The sequence below is a fragment of the Dendrobates tinctorius genome, unplaced genomic scaffold (assembly GCF_039654945.1).
Source record: "Dendrobates tinctorius isolate UK_male_01 unplaced genomic scaffold, ASM3965494v1 ptg000015l, whole genome shotgun sequence".
Lineage (NCBI taxonomy): Eukaryota > Metazoa > Chordata > Amphibia > Anura > Dendrobatidae > Dendrobates > Dendrobates tinctorius.
The window spans coordinates 46472396-46495806 of NW_027361683.1; the positions used below are offsets into that span (position 1 = coordinate 46472396).

Consider the following 23411-nt stretch of genomic DNA (forward strand, 5'->3'; position numbering starts at 1 on the left):
GGAGAAGACAGGTACTACTGATAAGATTCTATGTAGAAAGGAGGAGGTGAAGGGAAGAAGCAGGAATGAGCTAGAGGTAGAGCTCCTGCCCCTCTGGTCTAATAGAGAATTATCAGTAGAAAATATCATCTCCCATCTCAGGAATGGAAAAATATCTGATTGGCTGAATATGGATTTTACCCATAAATTGAGAATGAAAAATCAATCTAGGAGTCGAAACAAGCAGATCTCTCTGATTATATACAGTATATTTATACTAGCTGAAGAGCCCGGCGATGCCTGGGCATAGTAACCAACTGTGGTTAGTTATAAAAAATTATAATGATTATTTTGCACATAAAAACCGTGCATCTAATCCTATCCTGTGTGATACTGACTGCTGAGCCATGTATCTAATCCTATTCTGTGTGTGATACTGTCTGCTGGGCCGTGTATCTAATACTATTCTGTTTGATACTGTGTGCTGAGCTGTGTATCTAATCCTATCCTGTGTGATACTGTCTGCTGAGCCGTGTATCTATTCCTATCCTGTGTGATACTGTCTGCTGAGCCGTGTATCTATTCCTATCCTGTGTGATACTGACTGCTGAGCCGTGTATCTAATCCTATTCTGTGTGATACTGACTGCTGAGCCGTGTATCTAATCCTATTCTGTGTGATACTGTCTGCTGAGCTGTGTATCTAATACTATTCTGTGTGATACTGTGTGCTGAGCTACGTATCTAATCCTATCCTGTGTGATACTGACTGCTGAGCTGTGTATCTAATCCTATCCTGTGTGATACTGGGCTCCCCCTGCAGTCTGTGTCAGAGGGTGGTCTGTGTTGGCACGGTAATAAATTGTGTTATTTCCAGCTTTACAGAAGGATGATAACACCATAGAAATGATAAGAATAACAGGCCTCAGTTACCACAACTGTCTACAAAGAAAACTGTTGCTGATAGCAACCAATCACAGCTCATTTTTCATCTTTTAAACAGCTCTGGGACAGCGTGGCGAGTTTTGAGTGGCGACTTTTGTGTTTCGACTTTTATGTGGTGAGGTTGGTGTATGTGTGGTGAAATGTGTGCTGATAGTGGTATATGTGTTGAAGCACGTGGTAGTGTGTGGCGCATTTTGTGTATGTGTTGATATCCCCGTGTGTGGTGAGTATCTCATGTCAGGGCCCCACCTTAGCAACTGTACGGTATATACTCTTTGGCACCATCGCTCTCATTCTTTAAGTCCCCCTTGTTCACATCTGGCAGCTGTCGATTTGCCTCCAACACTTTTCCTTTCACTTTTTCCCCATTATGTAGATAGGGGCAAAATTGTTTGGTGAATTGGATCGCGCGGGGTTAAAATTTCACCTCACAACATAGCCTATGACGCTCTCGGGGTCCAGACGTGTGACTGTGCCAAATTTTGTGGCTGTAGCTGCGACGGTGCGGATGCCAATCCCGGACATACACACACACACACATACACACATACATACATACATACATACACACTTTGAGCTTTATATATTAGATATATACACACTGCTCAAAAAAATAAAGGGAACACTAAACAATACATTGTATTGTTCAGTGTTCCCTTTATTTTTTGAGCAGTATATATATATATATATACACACTAGCTGAAGAGCCCAGCGCTGCCCAGGCATAGTAACTAACTGTGGTATGTGCCCATATACCCATCGCATAGGCCCGTGCCCATATACCCATCATACATATCCTCCATCCCATAGGCACGTGCCCATATACCCATCATACATATCCTCCATCCCATAGTCGAGTGCCCATATACCCATCACACATCCTCCATCCCATAGTCCCATGCCCATATACCCATCACACATCCTCCATCCCATAGTCCCATGCTCATATACCCATCATACATATCCTCCATCCCATAGTCCTGTGCCCATATACCCATCATACATATCCTCCATCCCATAGTCCAGTGCCCATATACCCATTACACATCCCATAGTCCCGTGCCCATATACCCGTCATACATATCCTCCATCCCATAGTCCAGTGCCCATATACCCATCACACATCCTCTATCCCATAGTCCCGTGCCCATTTACCCGTCATACATATCCTCCATCCCATAGTCCAGTGCCCATATACCCATCACACATCCTCCATCCCATGTCAACCATTATGACATCATAATGAGGGGTGGGGCTTGATGCGCACACTCTGTTTCCCCATTATGTAGATAGGGGCATTATGACATCATAATCAGGGGCGGGGCTTGATGCACACACACTTTTTCCCCATTATGTAGACAGGGGCAAAATTGTTTGATGAATTGAAATGCACGGGATTAAAATTTCGCCTCACAACATAGCTTAGGACGCTCTCGGGGTCCAGACGTGTGACTGTGCCAAATTTTGAGGCTGTAGCTGCGACGGTGCAGATGCCTATCCCGGACATACACACACACACACACACACATACTGTACACACATACATACACACTTTGAGCTTTATATATTAGATGTACAGTTGTGGCCAAAAGTATTGACACCCCTGCAATTCTGTCAGATAATACTCAGTTTCTTCCTGAAAATGATTGCAAACACAAATTCTTTGGTATTATTATCTTCATTTAATTTGTCTTAAATGAAAAAACACAAAAAGAATTGTCCTAAAGCCAAATTGGATAAAATTCCACACCAAACATAAAAAAGAGGGTGGACAAAAGTATTGGCACTGTTCGAAAAATCATGTGATGCTTCTCTAATTTGTGTAATTAACAACACCTGTAACTTACCTGTGGCACCTAACAGGTGTTGGCAATAACTAAATCACACTTGCAGCCAGTTGACATGGATTAAAGTTGACTCAACCTCTGTCCTGTGTCCTTGTGTGAACCACATTGAGCATGGAGAAAAGAAAGAAGACCAAAGAACTGTCTGAAAATGGTAGTTTGGAGAAGGCACCCTTCAAATATCAGGGACCTGGAGCAGTTTGTCAAAGAAGAATGGTCTAAAATTCCAGCAGAGCATTGTAAGAAACTCATTGATGGTTACCGGAAGCGGTTGGTCACAGTTATTTTGGCAAAAGGTTGTGCAACCAAGTATTAGGCTGAGGGTGTCAATACTTTTATCTGGCCCATTTTTGGAGTTGTGTGTGAAATGATCAATGTTTTGCTTTTTGCTGCATTCTCTTTTGTGTTTTTTCATTCAAGACAAATTAAATGAAGATAATAATACCAAAGAATTTGTGTTTGCAATCATTTTCAGGAAGAAACTGAGTATTATCTGACAGAATTGCAGGGGTGTCAATACTTTTGGCCACAACTGTATATACAGGGTGGGCCATTTATATGGATACACCTAAATAAAATGGGAATGGTTGGTGATATCCACTTCATGTTTGTGGCACATTAGTATATGGGAGGATGGGAGGGGAAGACCATTCAAGATGGGTGGTGACCATGGAGGCCATTTTGAAGTTGACCATTTTGGATCCAACTTTATTTTTTTCAATGGGAAGATCAAATTTATTAAGAATTTCACAGGAAAAACAAGGTATGCTTGATTTTAATGTAACTTTATTCTTTCATTAGTTATTTACAAGTTTATGACCACTTATAAAATGTGTTCAAAGTGCTGCCCAATTTTATAGCAATTGCTGCACTGATATTTTGTTGTTTGTTCTTTGCTCCAGAGACAATCTGGCTTGTATTAAACATATTATTATAGCATGGTTATGGTTATAAAATAACCTAGTCAATTATATCTCACAAATATTGTTATATTAATAAAAACCTGTTCGGACCAACTGGTCCTTCCCCCCTTTCTTCCCTTCCCTCCCCATTCCTCCCACCCTCCCCCTGAGACCTTCCTCACTATTATAAAACTCTCAATAAAATTGGTTTGAAAACAAAGTGCTGCCCATTGTGTTGGATTGTCAATGCAACCCTCTTCTCCCACTCTTGACACACTGACTGCAACACCGTAGAAGAAATGCTAGCACAGGCTTCCAGTATCCGTTGTTTCAGATGCTGCACATCTCGTATCTTCACAGCATAGACAATTGCCTTCAGATGACCCCAAAGATAAAAGTCTAAGTGGGTCAGATTGGGAGACCTTGGTCATCGTGGGCCAGTTGAATGGCCACCAATCTACTTTCCAGGAAACTGTTCGTGTAGGAATGCTCAGACCTGACACCCATAATTGATGGTATGGTGTGGTATATGGGGTACAAAGATAGTGGGGCCATTATTCATCAATGGAAACCTCAATGCCACTGGATATCTGAAATTGCTACATGATGATGTGTTTCCCTCTTTATGCACTGAAGATGGCATGTTCCCTGAGTTTTTCCAGCAAGATGGTGCATCACCACATTATTCGTGTCAGGTCTGAGGATTCCTACAAGGAATCTGACCCCCTTAGACTAGCATTTCTTCTGCGGGGTTGCTATCAGTGTGTCAAGAGTGGGAGAAGAGGGTTTCATTTACAATCTAACACAGTGAGCAGCACTTTGAACACATTTTATAAGTGATCATAGTAAATAACTCATGGAACAATAAAGTTACGTTAAAACCAAGCACACCATTGTTTTTCTTGTGGAATTCTCAATAAGTTTGATGTCACATGACCCTCTTCCCATTGGAAAAAACAAAGTTGGATCCAAAATGGCTGACTTCAAAATGGCCTCCATTGTCACCTCCCAGCTTGAAAAGTCCCCCCCTCCCATATACTAATGTACCACAAACAGGAAGTTGATATCACCAACCACTCCCATTTTATTTAGGTGTATCCATATAAATGGCCCACCCTGTATATATACATTACAAAGATGCTTATTTTTTGTGCACTTTTTTTAAAATAAAAATTAAAATGATGGTTACTCTTTAAAGAGAACATGTAATCATGATTATACATGTTAAAATAAAGGTATGGATTAGTGATGACCGAGTATACTTGTTGCTCGGGTTTTCCAAGCATGCTCAGAGATTTAGTGTTTGTCGACACAGCTGCATGATTTGCGGCTGCTAGACAGGTTGAATACATGTGAGGAATGTCTGTTTGTTAGGAATTCCACCCATGTATTCAGCCTGTCTAGCAGCCGCAAATCATGCAGCTGTGTCGACAAACACTAAATCTCCGAGCACGCCAAAATACTCGGAGATCACCTGAGCATGCTCGGGTAAACCCGAGCAATGACTATACTCGCTCATCACTAGTATGGATATAATGGTGTTGCTACACTGATTCAATAGATATCTTCAGTGAAGAAATTTGTGGCTAGGATGACGCCAGCATGAAATTCCAAACAGGAAGGAGATACAGACACCAGAGGCCGCGGAGCGGCCAAGGCAGAGCCGAAGACCCTACCCACATTCCCACTCCAATGAACGGAAAGCTTAGGATACCGAAATACTAATAATTAAACAACAACCAGGCTGCAAATTTCTTCACTGAAGGTACGGTATCTATTAAATAAGTATAGCAGCACCATTATGGCCATACTTTTATATTAGAATGCATAATCCTGCTGACTGGTTCTCTTTAAATTTTGATTCATTTGTCGGGCGGACTTTGACACATCCTACACACGTGGTCAAAATTGTTGGTACATCTCGTTTAATGACAGAAAAACCCACAATCGTGACATTAAAAATGGGGTACCAACAATTTTGACCACGTGTGCGTCTTGCTCCAACTCCAGCCATTGTGTCAGCTGTCCTGGACTGGAATATAAACCCCAAAAGCCATCACATGTTTTCACAACTAAAGGTACTGTCACACTTAGCGATGTATCAGTGATCCCGACCAGCGATATAACACGGTCGGGATAGCTGATGCATCGCTAAGTGGTCGCTAGTGAGCTGCCACACAGGCAGATCTCACCAGCGACATCGCAAGGGTCGGGGGTCGCTACTTACCTGTCAGATGAGGCGATGCTGACGTCCTCCCGCCCGCGTCCACGCGTCGCTCGTCGTCACAGCAGGAAGCTGACGACGAGAAACGGTCCAGGACGTTCTCGCGCGATCAGCGATAGCCAGCGGGGGAGCGGGTCGGAGGTAAGTATCAGACATAGCGATATCGCTAGCAATATCGCTGCTGCGTCACAAAAACCAGTGACGTTATAGCGATATTGCAAGCCATATCGCTTAGTGTGACAGGCCCTTTAGAGTTGTGAAACATTTTGTGATTAATCTTAATAATTGCTGTCATATCAAGTTCCAATGTGTTAAAGGGAGCCTGTAATTTCCCTTGAATGTCCCCAACCCAATACTAAATCTGCAATGTGTAAAGAATGAACTTTTTTTCTGTAGAATTGCATGTGCTAAGGTGGCAGAACTTGTCTGTAAGAGCATGTCTTGCATTGGACTAGGCCTGCCTTGCCTTGGATCGTCAAATCTTGCAAACATTCCCCATTTCTGATAGCAATCATTATGCAGGCTGCCAAGACAGAAGATCTGAGGTCGGACTCTTCCAGAGAGCAGATGTTCCCCAGACTAGTCCTGCATATTCAAAGCTGAAGAATATAACTTCATTCATTAAGCTCTGCAGCATTAGTAATCAAATAAAATGTGATCAGATTGCAGAATCCTTCATGTCTACAGTCATGGCCAAAAGTTTAGAGAATGACACAAATATTAATTTTTACAAAGTCTACTGCTTCATTTTTTCTAATGGCAATTTGCATATACTCCAGAATGTTATAAAGAGTGATCAGCTTAACAGCAATTACTTGCAAAGTCAATATTTGCCTAGAAAATGAACTTTATCCCCCAAAACACATTTCAACATCATTGCAGCCCTGCCTTAAAAGGATGAGCTAACATCGTTTCAGTGATTGCTCCATTAACACAGGTGTGGGTGTTGATGAGGACAGGGCTGGAGATCAATCTGTCATGATTAAGTAAGAATGACACCACTGGACACTTTAAAAGGAGGCTGGTGCTTGGCATCATTGTTTCTCTTCTGTTAACCATGGTTATCTCCAAAGAAACACGTGCAGTCATCATTGCACTGCACAAAAATGGCCTAACAGGGAAGAGTATCGCAGCTAGAAAGATTGCACCTCAGTCAACAATCTATCGCATCATCGAGAACTTCAAGGAGAGAGGTTCCCTTGTTGCCAAAAAGGCTGCAGGGCGCCCAAGAAAGACCAGCAAGCGCCAAGACCATCTCTTAAAAGTGTTTCAGCTGCGGGATCGGGCTACCAGCAGTGCAGAGATTGCTCAGGAATGGCAGCAGGCAGGTGTGAGTGTATCTGCACGCACTGTGAGGTGGAGACTCTTGGAGCAAGGCCTGGTCTCAAGGAGGGCAGCAAAGAAGCCACTTCTCTCCAGAAAAAACATCATGGACACACTGATATTCTGCAAGAGGTACAGGGAGTGGACTGCTGAGGACTGGGGTAAAGTCATTTTCTCTGATGAATCCCCTTTTCGATTGTTTGGGACATCTGGAAAACGGCTTATTCGGAGAAGACCAGGTGAGCGCTACCACCAGTCTTGTCTCATGCCAACTGTCAAGCATCCTGAAACCATTCATGTGTGGGGTTGCTTCTCAGCCAAGGGAATGGGCTCTCTCTCAGTCTTGCCTAAAAACACAGCCATGAATAAATAATGGTACCAGAATGTCCTCCAAGAGCAACTTCTCCCAACCGTCCAAGAGCAGTTTGGCAATCAACAATGCCTTTTTCAACATGATGGAGCACCTTGCCATAAAGCAAAGGTGATAACTAATGGCTCAAGGAACAAAACAGAGATTTTGGGACCATGGCCTGGAAACTCCCCAGATCTTAATCCCATTGAGAACTTGTGGTCAATCATCAAGAGACGGGTGGACAAACAAAAACCTTCAAATTCAGACAAAATAAAAGCATTGATTTTGCAAGAATGGACTGCTATCAGTCAGGATTTGATCCAGAAGTTGATTGAGAGCATGCCAGGGAGAATTGCTGAGGTCCTGAAGAAGAAGGGTCAACACTGCAAATATTGACTTGCTGCATTAACTCATTCTGTCAATATAACCTTTTGTTACTCATAATATGATTGCAATTATATTTCTGTATGTGATAAAAACATCTGACAAACACACATAAAAACCAGAGGCCAGCAGATCATGTGAAAATATAATATTTGTGTCATTCTCTAAACTGGCCATGACTGTACTGCTATATTAGTAGTTTGTCACAGTCAGTTCACCTGACAGGTTCCCGTTAAATTAAATTTCCTTAGAAGTGCGAGAATGCAACTTTATAGTGTGTAAGAGGTGTACCATAAAGTTTCAGAGCTATGATGAAATATAATTAAAATCTTGATTCATGTTTTCTGAGTAAATTATTATTATTATTATTATGCACAGCCAATGTTTCTTTATGAATCTAGTGGAAAACCATCATGAAAAATGCAAATTGTTAGTTTCCTTCCGCAGGGAAACTCCAGTCTAAAAAAAAGGTGGAATGAGGCTATGTGCACACAGTGCGAAATCTGCTGTGGAATTTTCCGTGAAGATTTTGCTAAATCCGCAGGTAAAATGACCTGCGTTTTACCTGCGGATTTACTGCAGTTTTTGTGCGGTTTTCCTCTGCAAAAGAAGTGACATGCTGCAGTTTTCAATCCGCAGCAAATCTGCGCCAAAAAATCCGCAGCATGTGCACTGCAGGTTTTGATTTACATTGCCTTTAATGGTACTGTACATCACCTGCAGTTCTGCTGCAGATCCGCAGGGCCAAATCCGCTGCGGATCCGCAGCAGAATCTGCACCGTGTGCACATACCCAGGGCTTTTCAAAAGACATAATGTTACTATTGTAAAGACTGCGCTTACAAGAAACAACATTCCAAATGTATCATGTAGTAATGCAGCTGCAGGACGTTGCCTATCCACCATGCAGGAGCCAACACCACCGTTCTCCATCACTCACTGCACTGCAGACTGATTCATCTACAATAAAACATTCCAAGAATACAGACTTCCAGAAACAAACTGCGATTCCTTGCAGTTTATCATGGGGTTACTTTGTTTCTAAATAGAATGTTTCCATATATATTATTATATATGAAAGTGAAAGGTATAATCTGACTTTGGTGCCTAAGTTTAAAGGGGTTGTCCAGGACCTTAACATTGATGGCCTCTCCTTGGGATAGGTCATCAATGCCTGATCGATGAGGGTGCAACACTCAGCACCCCACTATTCAGCTGTGCCTGATACTACTCAGCTGTGAAGCTGCACATCAACATCCACTGTGGCGGCAGCTGAATACTGCATATCTGAGCCCTATTCGCATTATTAGGGGCAGATGTGCAGTATCCGGCCATAGCCACTAGTCTGCTGGCTGAATTGTGCAGTGCAGCTCCACAACTGAACAGCTCCAGCCTCTGCCACCACCATGAATGTAGGGGTGCAGGGGGTCACAACAACATAAATCAAATATTGATGACTTATCCTAGGGTTAGGCCATCAATATTAAAGTCCCAGACAACCCCTTTAATGTGGGGGGGTCTCATTTTTCTATTAACTTAGGACACAAATGAAATATGGATTTTTGTGACTGACTGCAGTTCATCAATTACTACTGACTGGGGTAGGAGGAGATGGCTACATGTGGTGTACAGTAGCCCTACGTTCACGGATACAGTGGACTTCTGTATTTTTTATTGCTTCTATTTGGCAATTGAACCAGTTTGAAGAGAGAAGCTATCCCCATTTTTTGCTAATCTGTCGTTGGGAAAGATAACCTTGATGACTGATCAGTTTTACTAATATACTATCCATAAATGTCCTCATAAAATGAATGTATTTTAATATATGATAATATTTGCAAGATAACACGTTAGGCATGTACAAGAAAAAATATGTTCAAAACATTGAGTGAACAGTATCTAAATATGATGCCACCTCTATTGACTTTTTATTGAGATTGGAGAATCCTTGTAATTTGTGCATCTGATTAATCACAATAATCTAAAGAATAGAGATTGAGTTTCTGATATAAATGTAAATATCTATGGATTATCACATAAAGTCAGAAGACATGTTGATCTGTGATCTATAGCATGTAATTTATCACAATACATACAAAGGTGGCTTAATTCCATTAGGCATTGATTAGTAATCAGTTATTTAAAATGCAAAACTAATTGTGATACATCATTTCATTATTTGAATTTGGGACTACTATCCATTCTGATTGGCATTTTGATATTATATTTGCAGAAGTCATTCAACTGATGTTCATTCTTCATCCCATATCTCTAAGAAGCTAGAAAGGTGAGACTCTGTGTAAGGCCTCACGTACATGGGTGTAATGTGGTTCTGGCCAACCTCAAGCTTATCACACTCGATCAGGTCATGCTTTACCAACGTATGCCATAATTTCATGCAGACACATGCTACATTGGATGCCATGTTCTGTAGGTATTCTCCTTAAGCATTGGGTATGGAGGAGAATAACATAGCGCCATATGGAGGCACTGTGTGATGTCACATGAGCGGAGACAGAAAGAAGAGGGCCCCTGTGTAAGAAGAACATGTGCCCTTCGCAATCCAGTAGCTCATCATAATGTGCAACTCCACTTGCTTTGGAGGCGGAAGAGGGCCCACCTTGGGCCCCTGTGAGGCTGGAGGGGTTGCACCAATAGTATATTCGCCCTGTGATGGCACATGGTCATTAGAACTCTGTATACAGTTGCACAGTATGACTGTATATAGCGGAGCAAAGGCCTACAGATGAACCAATACCATTTACAGTGATCTATTCTTACTACTAATTTCTGTCTCCATTAGGCGTCTCTCTTTAAACACTGCACTGCCATCATCATCTGGGTCTAATAATTCCAGTAACAGCAAAGAGGAAAGGTAAAACTCTTATGTTAACTAATGAGTGTGTTGAAGAGGCCCTGTCACCTGGTCAAGAGTGGCCTGTTTTTGCTCTTATTTTAATTCTGTTGCTCCCAAGAATATTATTTTTTTTTGTTTTTTTTTGTTTTGTTTTTAAATCGTCCATATGGTGTTCATTTTTCTGGTCTAAAGATACAACCTAAACTCACGCTCCCAGAGAATTCTGTGAACCACACATGCTTAGTAAAGTCTAGAGATGAGCAGATCTGAGAATTTTAATTTGCCAAATTGGGCGGAATTTCCTGGAAAAGTAAATTTACAGCAAAGTTATTCTTCCGCAGTTGAATGACCCTTATTATACTCTGAGGTCTCTAGACTAAAGAACATATCCAATGTAATGATGTAGAAGTAAACAAAATACCTTTATATTTACCTTACTGCACATCTCTCCAGCCCCTCTTCACTGTCCTCCATCTGGTCCTCAGTGCACCTTCTTATCACCTCTGCTGAGTGCTGAACCTCCGAGACATTTCTTTGCCGGAGCGCATATGGACACAATGTCATGACATCGCAACATGTGTTGTGACCTTGTACGCGGATGTGCAGAAGCGTGTCTGGCCTTAGCATAGCCAGATGTCCTGGCTTAGTCTAAAGAGATCTGGGAATACAGCGCTCGGCAGCAGTAATAAGAAGATGCGCTGTGGACCAGACAGGGGACCTTGAAGAACAAAGGGGTCAAACAGGTGAGAATAAGTATTTTCTTTATTTTTAACTTTTTGATGGTCCTTTAAAATTCAGCAATATTGTGGCAGACGTTCATCATTGTGCTGAATCAGTGCAAAAGTGATTTACAAAAACCTGCAAGTATAGACCATAAAAGTTCTAAATACTAAATTAAAGGATCCTTGTCTCAGGAACTGTATTGTGGATTAAAAAAACACAAAAAAAATAGCATACCTAAGATAGCAGTAGGAATAAAATTAGCAAAAACTGGCCACTACTGACCTGGTTACAGTTGTTGTATAAGGGTTTAAAGGGAACCTGTCAGCAGGATTGTGCACAGTAACCTACAGACAGTGTCAGGTCAGTGCCGTTATGCTGAATAAAATGGTTTATGAACTCCATCTGGTTGTTGTTTCTTAATCTTTATTTTCAGTTTTGTGTTATTGTTATGCACGTGTCCTACGGCGGGGTCCAAGTATGTAGTGCTCTGATTAGCTATTCATAATGCAGACTGCTGACAGGTCACTGCTCCCTCAGTGACCTGCCACTTAGTTTGCATAATGAATATACTAATGTGTGCATTTGAAAAAAAGCATGTCACTTAATCAAAATGTCGGCGCCTGCGCACTTTCTCTAACCAGTTAGTGCCTATTATCTTCCTGTATTTTATAAAAAAAAATCACCATCAATATGGCGCCGTCGGGTGCGCCTGTGCTTTAGCATCTATCGTGTTCCGATCGATGCTACTGCCCTAGGAATGCCACAGACTCCTTGTTGCTGCAGCCAAGAAAAGCACACTGCAACAAAATAGAGCCAGCACTTGCGCAGTAGGATATCTCGGTACAAGATAAATGCTATTGCGCAAGCGCCTCCAAAGGCTCCTTGTTGGTGCAGAAAAAAAAATTTACACTACAGCAAAATGGCGCCAGAGGCAGCGCTTGCGCAGTAGCATCTACTGGAACACGATAGATGCCATTGCGCAGGCGCATGCGACGGCGCCATATTGATGATTAATTTTTTTCTTTGAAACAGGAAGATAATAGGCACTAACCAATTAGAGAAAGTGTGCAAGCGCCGCCAATTTGATTAAGTGACATGCTTTTTTTCAAATACACACATTAGTATATTCATTATGAAAGCTAGGGGCAGATCACTGATGGATCAATGACCTGTCAGCAATCTGCATTATGAATAGCTAATCAGAGCACCACAAGAATTCCATTAACACAAAAATGAAAATAAAGATTAAGAAACAACAACTTGACGGAATTCATCAACCAAGGTATCATTTTATTCAGTATAACTGCGCCGACCTGATACTGTGTGTAGGTTACTATGCACAATCCTGCTGACAGGTTCCCTTTAAGGATCACCTTCAAACATCCTCATTAGTAATCTAGCCAGATCTTACATTCTCACCTTTGCAGAAGATTCTCCATGTCTTCACCAACCTCATCAAGTCGCAATGAATCTCTCAAACCTTCTAAAAGCACTAAGGAAGAAAGGTGATAAGAACTTTTTAAAGAAACAAAATATTAATTTATCTTTGTATTCAGCTTGCAATAAAACTTTGGTATTTTTCTAGACCCAGTGCTCCATTGGCATGTTCTCCCACTTGTCCTCCTTCATCATGTTCTCCCACTTGTCCTCCTTCATCTGCTCTTCTATCACCCAGTTATGTGACAGGCGATTCTGTGCGAGACAAGTGTGTAGAGATGATAGCATCTGCTCTAAAGACTGATGGTAAGGTTTCAGATTTTGATTTTTTATGTTTGTCAGCTTGACAAGTACCCCACTTGTAGTTTTAAAAAGTCAACTATAACTACTATGGACAGAGCATAACAAGAATTGCGAAAAAATGGCTTAAAGGAATTGCTAGGTTTAGAAAACCCATTTTCATTCACATCGCTCAGTCATAGCAAAGAATGGCTACAAAAGGCGTCTCTCATTCTAGAGTACTAGCTACTCTTCAATTCTTCTGCGTTAGAGCAGAAGGAAAATTGCACAGTTGTTGTTGATGGAGCGCCTACAGCTGCCCATCTCTTGGGGGTCCCACCACTAGCACATGCAATGATCAGTTTATCATAAGTGGAATGTTCTAACAAAACGTAAGCTTCTGCATCTATGTAATAAATTAATAAATTCAACAAACCAACTATACAGTGATGGAAAGCAATGCTTATATCTGGTAGATAGAGGGTTGTAGACATTATCAGAGAGGAGCCTGTATTCTTCTGGATTAAAAATGCATTGTTCACAGTTTTCTAAAATCATAATTACCTGAAAGGAAGATTTGCAGCGTCATCAATATAGAGGAAATCTTTTCTGTTCTCAGAGGGAATATAACTACTAGGGATGCGCGGTCCCGAAGATGTTTGGGTTCATCAGGTTTGGGCAAACTGTGGTTTAAAGTTCGGTTCGGCATCCAAACTCGACCCTGAACTTGACTCCGAACTCTAACCCAATAGATGTCAATGGGGACCCGAAGTTCGGTGCTTTAAAATGGCTGTAAAATGGTCATACTAATAGTCAGAGGGCTGCAAAAGGAAACAAAATGGGGGTTAGAGCAGGACAACTGCCCTGCAAACAAAAGTGGGTAGGATAATGACTTAAAATAACATAGAATAGCAAAAATTAGAAAATTATAATCTTGAATCAGGAGGCAGAGGTGCAAGTGGTGGAGGAGGTGGACGTGGCAGAGTAGGTGGAAGAGGCGAAGAAGGAGTTAGCCAACACTGCTTTGTGTGTTTTTTTTGGGGGGGTACTCTGAAATCAGGCTCTGTGGGGGCACTCTCCATACAGGCAGTGTAGTAATCTGCTTGCCACTCTCTCTGTATACAGGATGTGTAATACTCTGCACTTTTTTGGGTGGTCGATCTGTGACTGCTACGTGCCCAAATGAAACACCTTCCTCTGGTGCATACAGGCAAGGGGATGTTCTGCATAATTTTGTAGGTCCGAGTACTGCTGGAAGAATGGTGAGGCCAGAACAAGTATAAGTGGTTTTAGAATGGATGGCTGAGAGTGCCTTCAGTTCTTTCACTATGTCTTCCACCTGTCTTCTGCGAAAAGCACACATTTTGCACCTGTGGCCCATTGGCATCCATTTTCCACCCTCTTGCAAGTCATGCAAGCAGTCTAAGCCCCATGTCATGCAACAGTCACTTCTGCTTTTTGATGACTCTGCTAGCTGTGGTTCCATGTGCTATCCACCTGGCACTGCCCCACAATTAGAAGAGATTGAGTGCACTGATGCCCAACCACTCTTTCTGTTTGAGGATGAGTATGTGGGAGGGTTAGTACAAACAGTAAGCAGACCACTGCAGCACATCTCTGATGATGACGAAACACAGCTGCCAACAGCTGCAACTTTCTGCTGTGTGTAGAGTCGTAAGGAGGGCAAAGGAATGGGTAGAATATTATGTGGGGGATTATTATTATTTGCTAGCTGAGGAGCCTGGCATTACCCGGACATAATAACTAACGGTGGTTAGTTATAACAAATTACAATGATTATATTGCACATAGAGCAACAATTTATGTCATCTCCTCCTGAATATAGTGTATACCTGCATGTCATCTCCTCCTATATATAGTATATACCTGTGTGTCATTTCCCCCTGTATATAGTATATACCTGTATGTCATCTCCTCCTGTATATGGTATATACCTGTATGTCATCTCCCCTGTGTATAGCATATCCTTGTATGTCATCTCCCCTGTGTATAGCATATCCTTGTATGTCATCTCCCCTGTGTATAGCATATCCTTGTATGTCATCTCCCCTGTGTATAGCATATCCTTGTATGTCATCTCCCCTGTGTATAGCATATCCTTGTATGTCATCTCCTCCTGTATATAGTACTAGCTGAAGAGCCTGGCATTGCCTGGGCATAGTAACCAACTGTAGTTAGTTATAACAAATTATAATGATTATATTGCACATAAAAACCGTGCATCTAATCCTATTCTGTGTGATACTGTCTGCTGAGCCGTGTATCTAATCCTATCCTCTGTGATACTGTCTGCTGAGCCGTGTATACTATTCTGTGTGATACTGTGTGCTGAGCTGCGTATCTAATCCTATCCTCTGTGATACTGCCTGCTGAGCCGTGTATCTAATCCTATCCTGTGTGATACTGACTGCTAAGCTGTGTATCTAATCTTATCCTGTGTGATACTGACTGCTGAGCTGTGTATCTAATCCTCTCCTGTGTGATACTGCCTGCTGAGCCGTGTATCTAATCCTATCCTGTGTGATACTGACTGCTCAGCCGTGTATCTAATCCTATGCTGTGTGATACTGCCTGCTGAGCTATGTATCTAACCCTATCCTGTGTGATACTGACATACATACATACATACATACACACCCACATTGAGCTTTATATATTAGATATACCTGTATGTCATCTCCTCCTGTATATAGTGTATACCTGTATGTCATCTCCCCTGTGTATAGTATATACCTGTATGTCATCTCCTCCTGTATATACTATATACTTGTATGTCATCTCCTTCTGTATATAGTATATACCTGTATGTCATTTCTCCTGTATATAGTATATATCTGTATGTCATCTCCTCCTCTATAAAGTATATACCTGTATGTCATCTCCCCGTATATAGTATATACCTGCATGTCATCTCCCCCTGTATATAGTATACACCTGGATGTCAGCTCCAGGTTCCCTCCTGTGGAGGCGCAGTTTCCAGACAGCACAGAGCATTTCAGTGTGGTGGCTTTACAGAAGGACAATAACACCATAGAAATGATAAGAATGATAGGCCTCAGTTGCCACAACAGCTCTGGTGAAATGAAAGATGCTTAGTGATTGGTTGCTATAAACAACACAGGCAGTGTAACCTGTTGTGGTAAAAAAAATGTGCCTATGAAAAATATATATTAGATATCTAATATACAGTGGGGAAAAAAAGTATTTAGTCAGTCAGCAATAGTGCAAGTTCCACCACTTAAAAAGATGAGAGGCGTCTGTAATTTACATCATAGGTAGACCTCAACTATGGGAGACAAACTGAGAAAAAAAAATCCAGAAAATCACATTGTCTGTTTTTTTTTCATTTTATTTGCATATTATGGTGGAAAATAAGTATTTGGTCAGAAACAAAATTTCATCTCAATACTTTGTGATATATCCTTTGTTGGCAATGACAGAGGTCAAACGTTTTCTGTAAGTCTTCACAAGGTTGCCACACACTGTTGTTGGTATGTTGGCCCATTCCTCCATGCAGATCTCCTCTAGAGCAGTGATGTTTTTGGCTTTTCGCTTGGCAACACGGACTTTCAACTCCCTCCAAAGGTTTTCTATAGGGTTGAGATCTGGAGACTGGCTAGGCCACTCCAGGACCTTGAAATGCTTCTTACGAAGCCACTCCTTTGTTGCCCTGGCGGTGTGCTTTGGATCATTGTCATGTTGAAAGACCCAGCCACGTTTCATCTTCAATGCCCTTGCTGATGGAAGGAGGTTTGCACTCAAAATCTCACGATACATGGCCCCATTCATTCTTTCATGTACCCGGATCAGTTGTCCTGGCCCCTTTGCAGAGAAACAGCCCCAAAGCATGATGTTTCCACCACCATGCTTTACAGTAGGTATGGTGTTTGATGGATGCAACTCAGTATTCTTTTTCATCCAAACACTACAAGTTGTGTTTCTACCAAACAGTTCCAGTTTGGTTTCATCAGACCATAGGACATTCTCCCAAAACTCCTCTGGATCATCCAAATGCTCTCTAGCAAACTTCAGACGGGCCCGGACATGTACAGGCTTAAGCAGTGGGACACGTCTGGCACTGTAGGATCTGAGTCCATGGTAGCGTAGTGTGTTACTTATGGTTGGCCTTGTTACATTGGTCCTAGCTCTCTGCAGTTCATTCACTAGGTCCCCCCGCGTGGTTCTGGGATTTTTGCTCACCGTTCTTGTGATCATTCTGACCCCACGGGGTGGGATTTTGCGTGGAGCACCAGATCGAGGGAGATTATCAGTGGTCTTGTATGTCTTCCATTTTCTAATTATTGCTCCCACAGTTGATTTCTTCACTCCAAGCTGGTTGGCTATTGCAGATTCAGTCTTCCCAGCCTGGTGCAGGGCTACAATTTTGTTTCTGGTGTCCTTTGACAGCTCTTTGGTCTTCACCATAGTGGAGTTTGGAGTCAGACTGTTTGAGGGTGTGCACAGGTGTCTTTTTATACTGATAACAAGTTTAAACAGGTGCCATTACTACAGGTAATGAGTGGAGGAAAGAGGAGACTCTTAAAGAAGAAGTTACAGGTCTGTGAGAGCCAGAAATCTTGATTGCTTGTTTCTGACCAAATACTTATTTTCCACCATAATATGCAAATAAAATGAAAAAAAAAACAGACAATGTGATTTTCTGGATTTTTTTTTCTCAGTTTGTCTCCCATAGTTGAGGTCTACCTATGATGTAAATTACAGACGCCTCTCATCTTTTTAAGTGGTGGAACTTGCACTATTGCTGACTGACTAAATACTTTTTTTCCCCACTGTATAAAGCTCAATGTGGGTGTGTATGTATGTATGTATGTATGTCCGGGATTGGCATCTGCACCGTCGCAGCTCCAGCCACAAAATTTTGCAGTTACACGTCTGGACCCCGAGAGCGTCATAGGCTATGTTGTGAGTCAAAATTTTAACCCCGCGTGTTCCAATTCACCAAACAATTCTGCCCCATCTACATAATTGGGAAAAAGTGTATGTATTGGCATCTGCACCGTCGTAGCTACAGCCTCAAAACTTGGCACAGTCACACGTCTGGACCCCGAGAGCGTCATAGGCTATGATGTGAGGAAAAATTTTAACCCCGCGCGTTCCAATTCACCAAGCAACTTTGCCCCTATCTACATAATGGGGAAAAAGTGAAAGGAAAAGTGTTGGAGTCAAATTGACAGCTACCAGATGTGAACAAGGGGGACTTAAAGAATGAGAGCGATAGTGCCAAAGAGTATATACCGTACAGTTGCTAAGGTGGGGCCCTGACATGGGATACTCACCATACACGGGGATATGAACACACACACAAAATGCGCCACACACTACCACGTGCTTCAACACATATACCACCCTCAGCACACATTTCACCACACATACACCAACCTCACCACATAAAAGTCGAAACACAAAAGTCACCACACAAAACTCGCAACGCTGTCCCAGAGCGGTTTAAAAGATGAAAAATGAGCTGTGATTGGTTGCTATAAGCAACAGTTTTCTTTGTAGACAGCTGTGGTAACTGAGGCCTATTATTCTTATCATTTCTATGGTGTTATCGTCCTTCTGTAAAGCTGGAAATAACACAATTTATTACCGTGCCAACACAGACCACCCTCTGACACAGACTGCAGGGGAAGCCCAGTATCAAACAGGATAGGATAAGATACATTGCTCAGGAGTCAGTATCTCACAGGATAGGATTAGATACACAGCTCAGCAGTCAGTATCACACAGGAGAGGATTAGACATATGGCTCAGCAGTCAGTATCACACAGGATAGGATTAGATATGCAGCTCAGCACACAGTATCACACAGAATAGTATTAGATACACGGCTCAGCAGTCAGTATCACACAGGATAGGATTAGATGCACGGTTTTTATGTGCAATATAATCATTATAATTTGTCATAACTAACCACAGTTGGTTACTATGCCCAGGCAACGCCGAGCTCTTCAGCTAGTTTATTATATATACACTACCGTGTAAAAGTTTAGGGTCACTTAGGAATTGTGAAGTCCATCAGTTGCGAGTCTGAGCTGCACGTAAGACAGCACCCCAAAAAACCCGGAGACCCTTTACCCCCATATAGGGATATGGAATTACAGCGGAGCCCAAGAGGTAGCTGCCTATGAGAGCAGTGGACCAGAGCAGGACGGTCGCCAGGAAAAAACCGGGACCGAAAACGTAGTCAGGAGTCAAAAGTCAGAAACCGGGAGAGCAGCAGAGGTATAAAAATCGGCAGGCAGTTACAGAGTCAAAATCCAGGCTAAGGTCAGAGTCAAAAACCGGGTGAATGGCAGAGGTACAAAATCAGCAGGCTGTAGCAGAGTCAGAAATCCAGGCAAAGGTCAGAGTTAAAAGTAGCAATTAAACACTAGATCACTGGGGAAACCAAGACTATATCTGGCGGCCTGCAGGACAGGCTCCAAAGTATTTGAAGGATACGGCTATCCCTCACAGGCTCACAGTCTGATGACCAAATTTGGACCGCCCCCAGAACCAGGCCAGATGGCGATGCACCAACCCCTTCACCTCTGACAGAAGAGCAAAGCCTGTGCCCACCAGACGCCTGCGCAGGGACCCCTTCTCTGTCACCACCATCACCCACAGGAGAAACACTGCAATACCCATCGACAGAGGCATGCCTCAAAGGAGCGGGACCACATGAAGGCATAGCCCTTCTATCGCCAGCACCACCAGTCGAAGGAGTCCGGTGCCTCCCTGCGGCTGAGGCAGGAACACCAGCCCCCGAGTACAATGGCGACGTGACTGTCCGGCGCCTCCCAGTGGCCGAGGCAGGGACACCAGCCCCCGAGTCTGACGGCGACGTGACAGGAATTTCTTAATTTTGAAAGAAAAGCACAGTTTTTTTCCAATGAAGCTAACATTAAATGATTCAGAAATACACTCTATACATTGTTAATGGGGTAAATGATTATTCTAGCTGCAAAAGTCTGGTTTGTAATGCAATATGTTCATAGGTTTACAGAGGCCCATTTCCAACAACCATCACTCCAGTGTCCTTATGGTACTTTGTGTTTGCTGACTGTGTAAGAAGGCTAATGGATGGTTAGAATACCCTTGAAAACTCTTGTGCAAGTATGTTAGCAAATCTGAAAACAGTTTGGCTGATTAGAAAAGCTATAAACCTGACCTTCCTTTTAGCTAGTTGAGAATCTGGAGCATTACATTTGTTGGTTCCATTAAACTCCCAAAATGGCCAGCAAAAAAGAACTTTCATGTGAAACTCGACAGTCTGTTCTTGTTTTTAGAAATGAAAGCTATTCCATGCGAGAAATTGCCAAGAAACTAAAGATTTCCTATAACGGTCTGTACTATTCCCTTCAGAGGAGAGCGCAAACAGGCTCTAACCAGAGGAGAAAGAGAAGTGGGAGGCCCCGCTGCACAACTGAGCAACAAGACAAGTACATTAGTGTCTGTAGTTTGAGAAATCGACGCCTCACAGGTCCTCAACCGGCAGCTTCATTAAATTGTACGCGCAAAATGCCAGTGTCAACATCTACAGTGAAGAGGCGACTCCGGGATGCTGGCCTTCAGGGCAGAGAGGCAAAGAAAAAGCCATATCTGAGACTGGCTAATAAAAGGAAAAGATTAATATGGGCAAAAGAACACAGACATTGGACAGAGGAAGATTGGAAAAACGTGTTATGGACAGACGAATCCAAGTTTGAGGTGTTTGGATCACACAGAAGAACATTTGTGAGACGCAGAACAACTGAAAAGATGCTGGAAGAGTGCCTGACGCCATCTGTCAAGCATGGTGGAGGTAATGTGATGTTCTGGGGTTGCTTTGGTGCTGGTAAAGTGGGAGATTTGTACAAGGTAAAAGGGATTTTGAATAAGGAAAGCTATCACTCCATTTTGCAACGCCATGCCATACCCTGTGGACAGCGCTTGATTGCAGCTAATTTCATCCTACAACAGGACAATAACCAAAGCACACCTCCAAATTATGCAAGAACTATTTAGGGAAGAAGCAGGCAGCTGGTATTCTATCTGTAATGGCGTGGCCAGCGCAGTCATCAGATCTCAACCCCATTAACCTGTTGTGGGAGCAGCTTGACCGTATGGTACGCAAATATTGTCCATCAAGCCAAACCAACTTGTGGGAGGTGCTTTTGAAAGCATGGGGTAAAATTTCTCCAGATGACCTCAGCAATATAACTGTTAGAATGCCAAAGGTCTGCAATGCTGTAATTGCTGCAAAGGGAGCATTCTTTGATGAAAGCAAAATTTGAAGGAGAAAATTATTATTTCAAATAAAAATCTTTTTTTCAAACCTTGTCAATGTCTGGACTAGATTTTAAATCTAGGAGAGCTTTAAACTAGAACAACATGGGAAGGGAAGCAAAAGAACACAAAAAGCCAAACACCTGGCAAATGCTATTGGCAACTTTGCTATTAGAAGTGGAAAGGAAGAACAAAGACGAAAGAATCTAATTAATAAAAATATTGGAGAAAGAGAAAACAATCACAAACTAAAATGTTTCTATACTAATGCACAAAGCATGGGCAACAAACAAGGAGAATTGGAACTACTAACACAGGAAAAGAAATATGATGTCATTGGAATCACTGAAACTTGGTGGGACAATACACATGATTGGAATACAAGACTAGAAGGATACAATTTATTTGCAAGAAACAGACTTGATAAACGAGGAGGGGGTGTCGCATTGTATGTTAGAAATGCGTATATCTGCACAGAGATTGAAGCCTCAGAGACTGGGAGTTCTGTGGAAACTGTTTGGGTAAGAATACAAGGACAGAACAATGGAAAGGACACCATTGTAGGCATTTACTACAGGCCACCTGTGCAAGCTGAAGATATGGATGAACTCTTTATGCATCAAATGGCCAAGTTCTCCAAAAAATATGACATAGTTGTCATGGGAGATTTCAACTATCCAGACATTTGTTGGGAATCTCTCTCAGGCAAAACTAACAGGTCAAGGAAATTCTTATCCTCGCTTGCTGACAACTTTATCTTCCAAAAGGTAGGGGAGAAAACAAGGGGAACTGCTACCTTGGATCTAATCCTTATAAACAGGGAGGAAATGGTTGAGGAGGTAAAAGTGGCTGGAACCCTAGGAGGTAGCGACCATGCTATTTTAGAATTTTGGATAACTAGAGGCGGAAGACCTGTGAAGACTCAGACGTCAAGGTTAGATTTCAGAAAGGCAGATTTTAAGGGATTCAGAAAGATAATTGGAGGGATCCAATGGCTGGATATCCTTACAGACAAAAATGTCCAGGAAGGATGGGAAATCTTAAAAAATGAAATTCTCAAAGCACAGTTGTTAACAATTCCGAAAAGAGGGAAGAATAGGAAGCATTTAGGGAAACCAGGATGGATGAACACAGAACTTAAGCACATGCTAAAAAGGAAGAAAAAAATGTTTATAAAATGGAAAGAGGGAGGCATATCTAAAGAAGAATATAATGCTGTCTGCAGAACCTGCAGGGCACAAATCAGATTCGCTAAAGCTGAAAATGAATTGAGGCTTGCAAGAGATGTCAAAAGCAATAATAAAGGATTTTGGGGATATGTCAAAAGTAAAAGAAAAGTCAAAGATGCTATAGGATTTTTACAGGATGAAAATGATGAAATGGTAAGACAGGATGTTGAGAAGGCTGAACTTTTAAATTCCTATTTTGCATCTGTTTTCTCTCAGAAAGGAAATGTAACATCAACTGTTATTCACTGTCCTATTAAGGGAATAGAAGAATCCAGGATATCTATAAACAGAAAGATAGTGAGGAAACACTTAGCTAACCTAAATGAATTCAAGTCTCCAGGTCCAGATGAATTACACCCCAGAGTACTGAAGGAGATAGCAGAAGAAATTTTTGAACCCCTCTCCATAATCTTTGAAAATTCTTGGAGAACAGGAGAAGTGCCAGAAGACTGGAGAAGAGCAAATGTTGTTCCTATCTTCAAAAAGGGGAAGAAGGTGGACCCAGGCAACTATAGGCCGGTGAGTCTGACTTCTATACCAGGAAAGATCTTTGAACAAATTATTAAACAACATGTATGTCAATACCTGGATAAGAATGAAGTGATCAAACAGAGTCAGCATGGGTTTGTAACTAATAAGTCAT

At 42.0% G+C, this 23411-nt stretch overlaps 1 protein-coding gene across 1 annotated transcript in view; it reads left to right on the forward strand.

The window, feature by feature from the left end:
* Positions 1-23411, forward strand: part of LOC141076975 (transcription elongation factor A protein 3-like) — a 189790-nt gene that overhangs the window by 56716 nt on the left and 109663 nt on the right. The window contains exons 7-10 of the mRNA XM_073564148.1: positions 10185-10238; positions 10755-10826; positions 12959-13036; positions 13117-13274. Of these exons, the coding sequence (XP_073420249.1) occupies positions 10185-10238; positions 10755-10826; positions 12959-13036; positions 13117-13274 (362 nt within the window). The remainder of the gene's footprint in view (positions 1-10184; positions 10239-10754; positions 10827-12958; positions 13037-13116; positions 13275-23411) is intronic.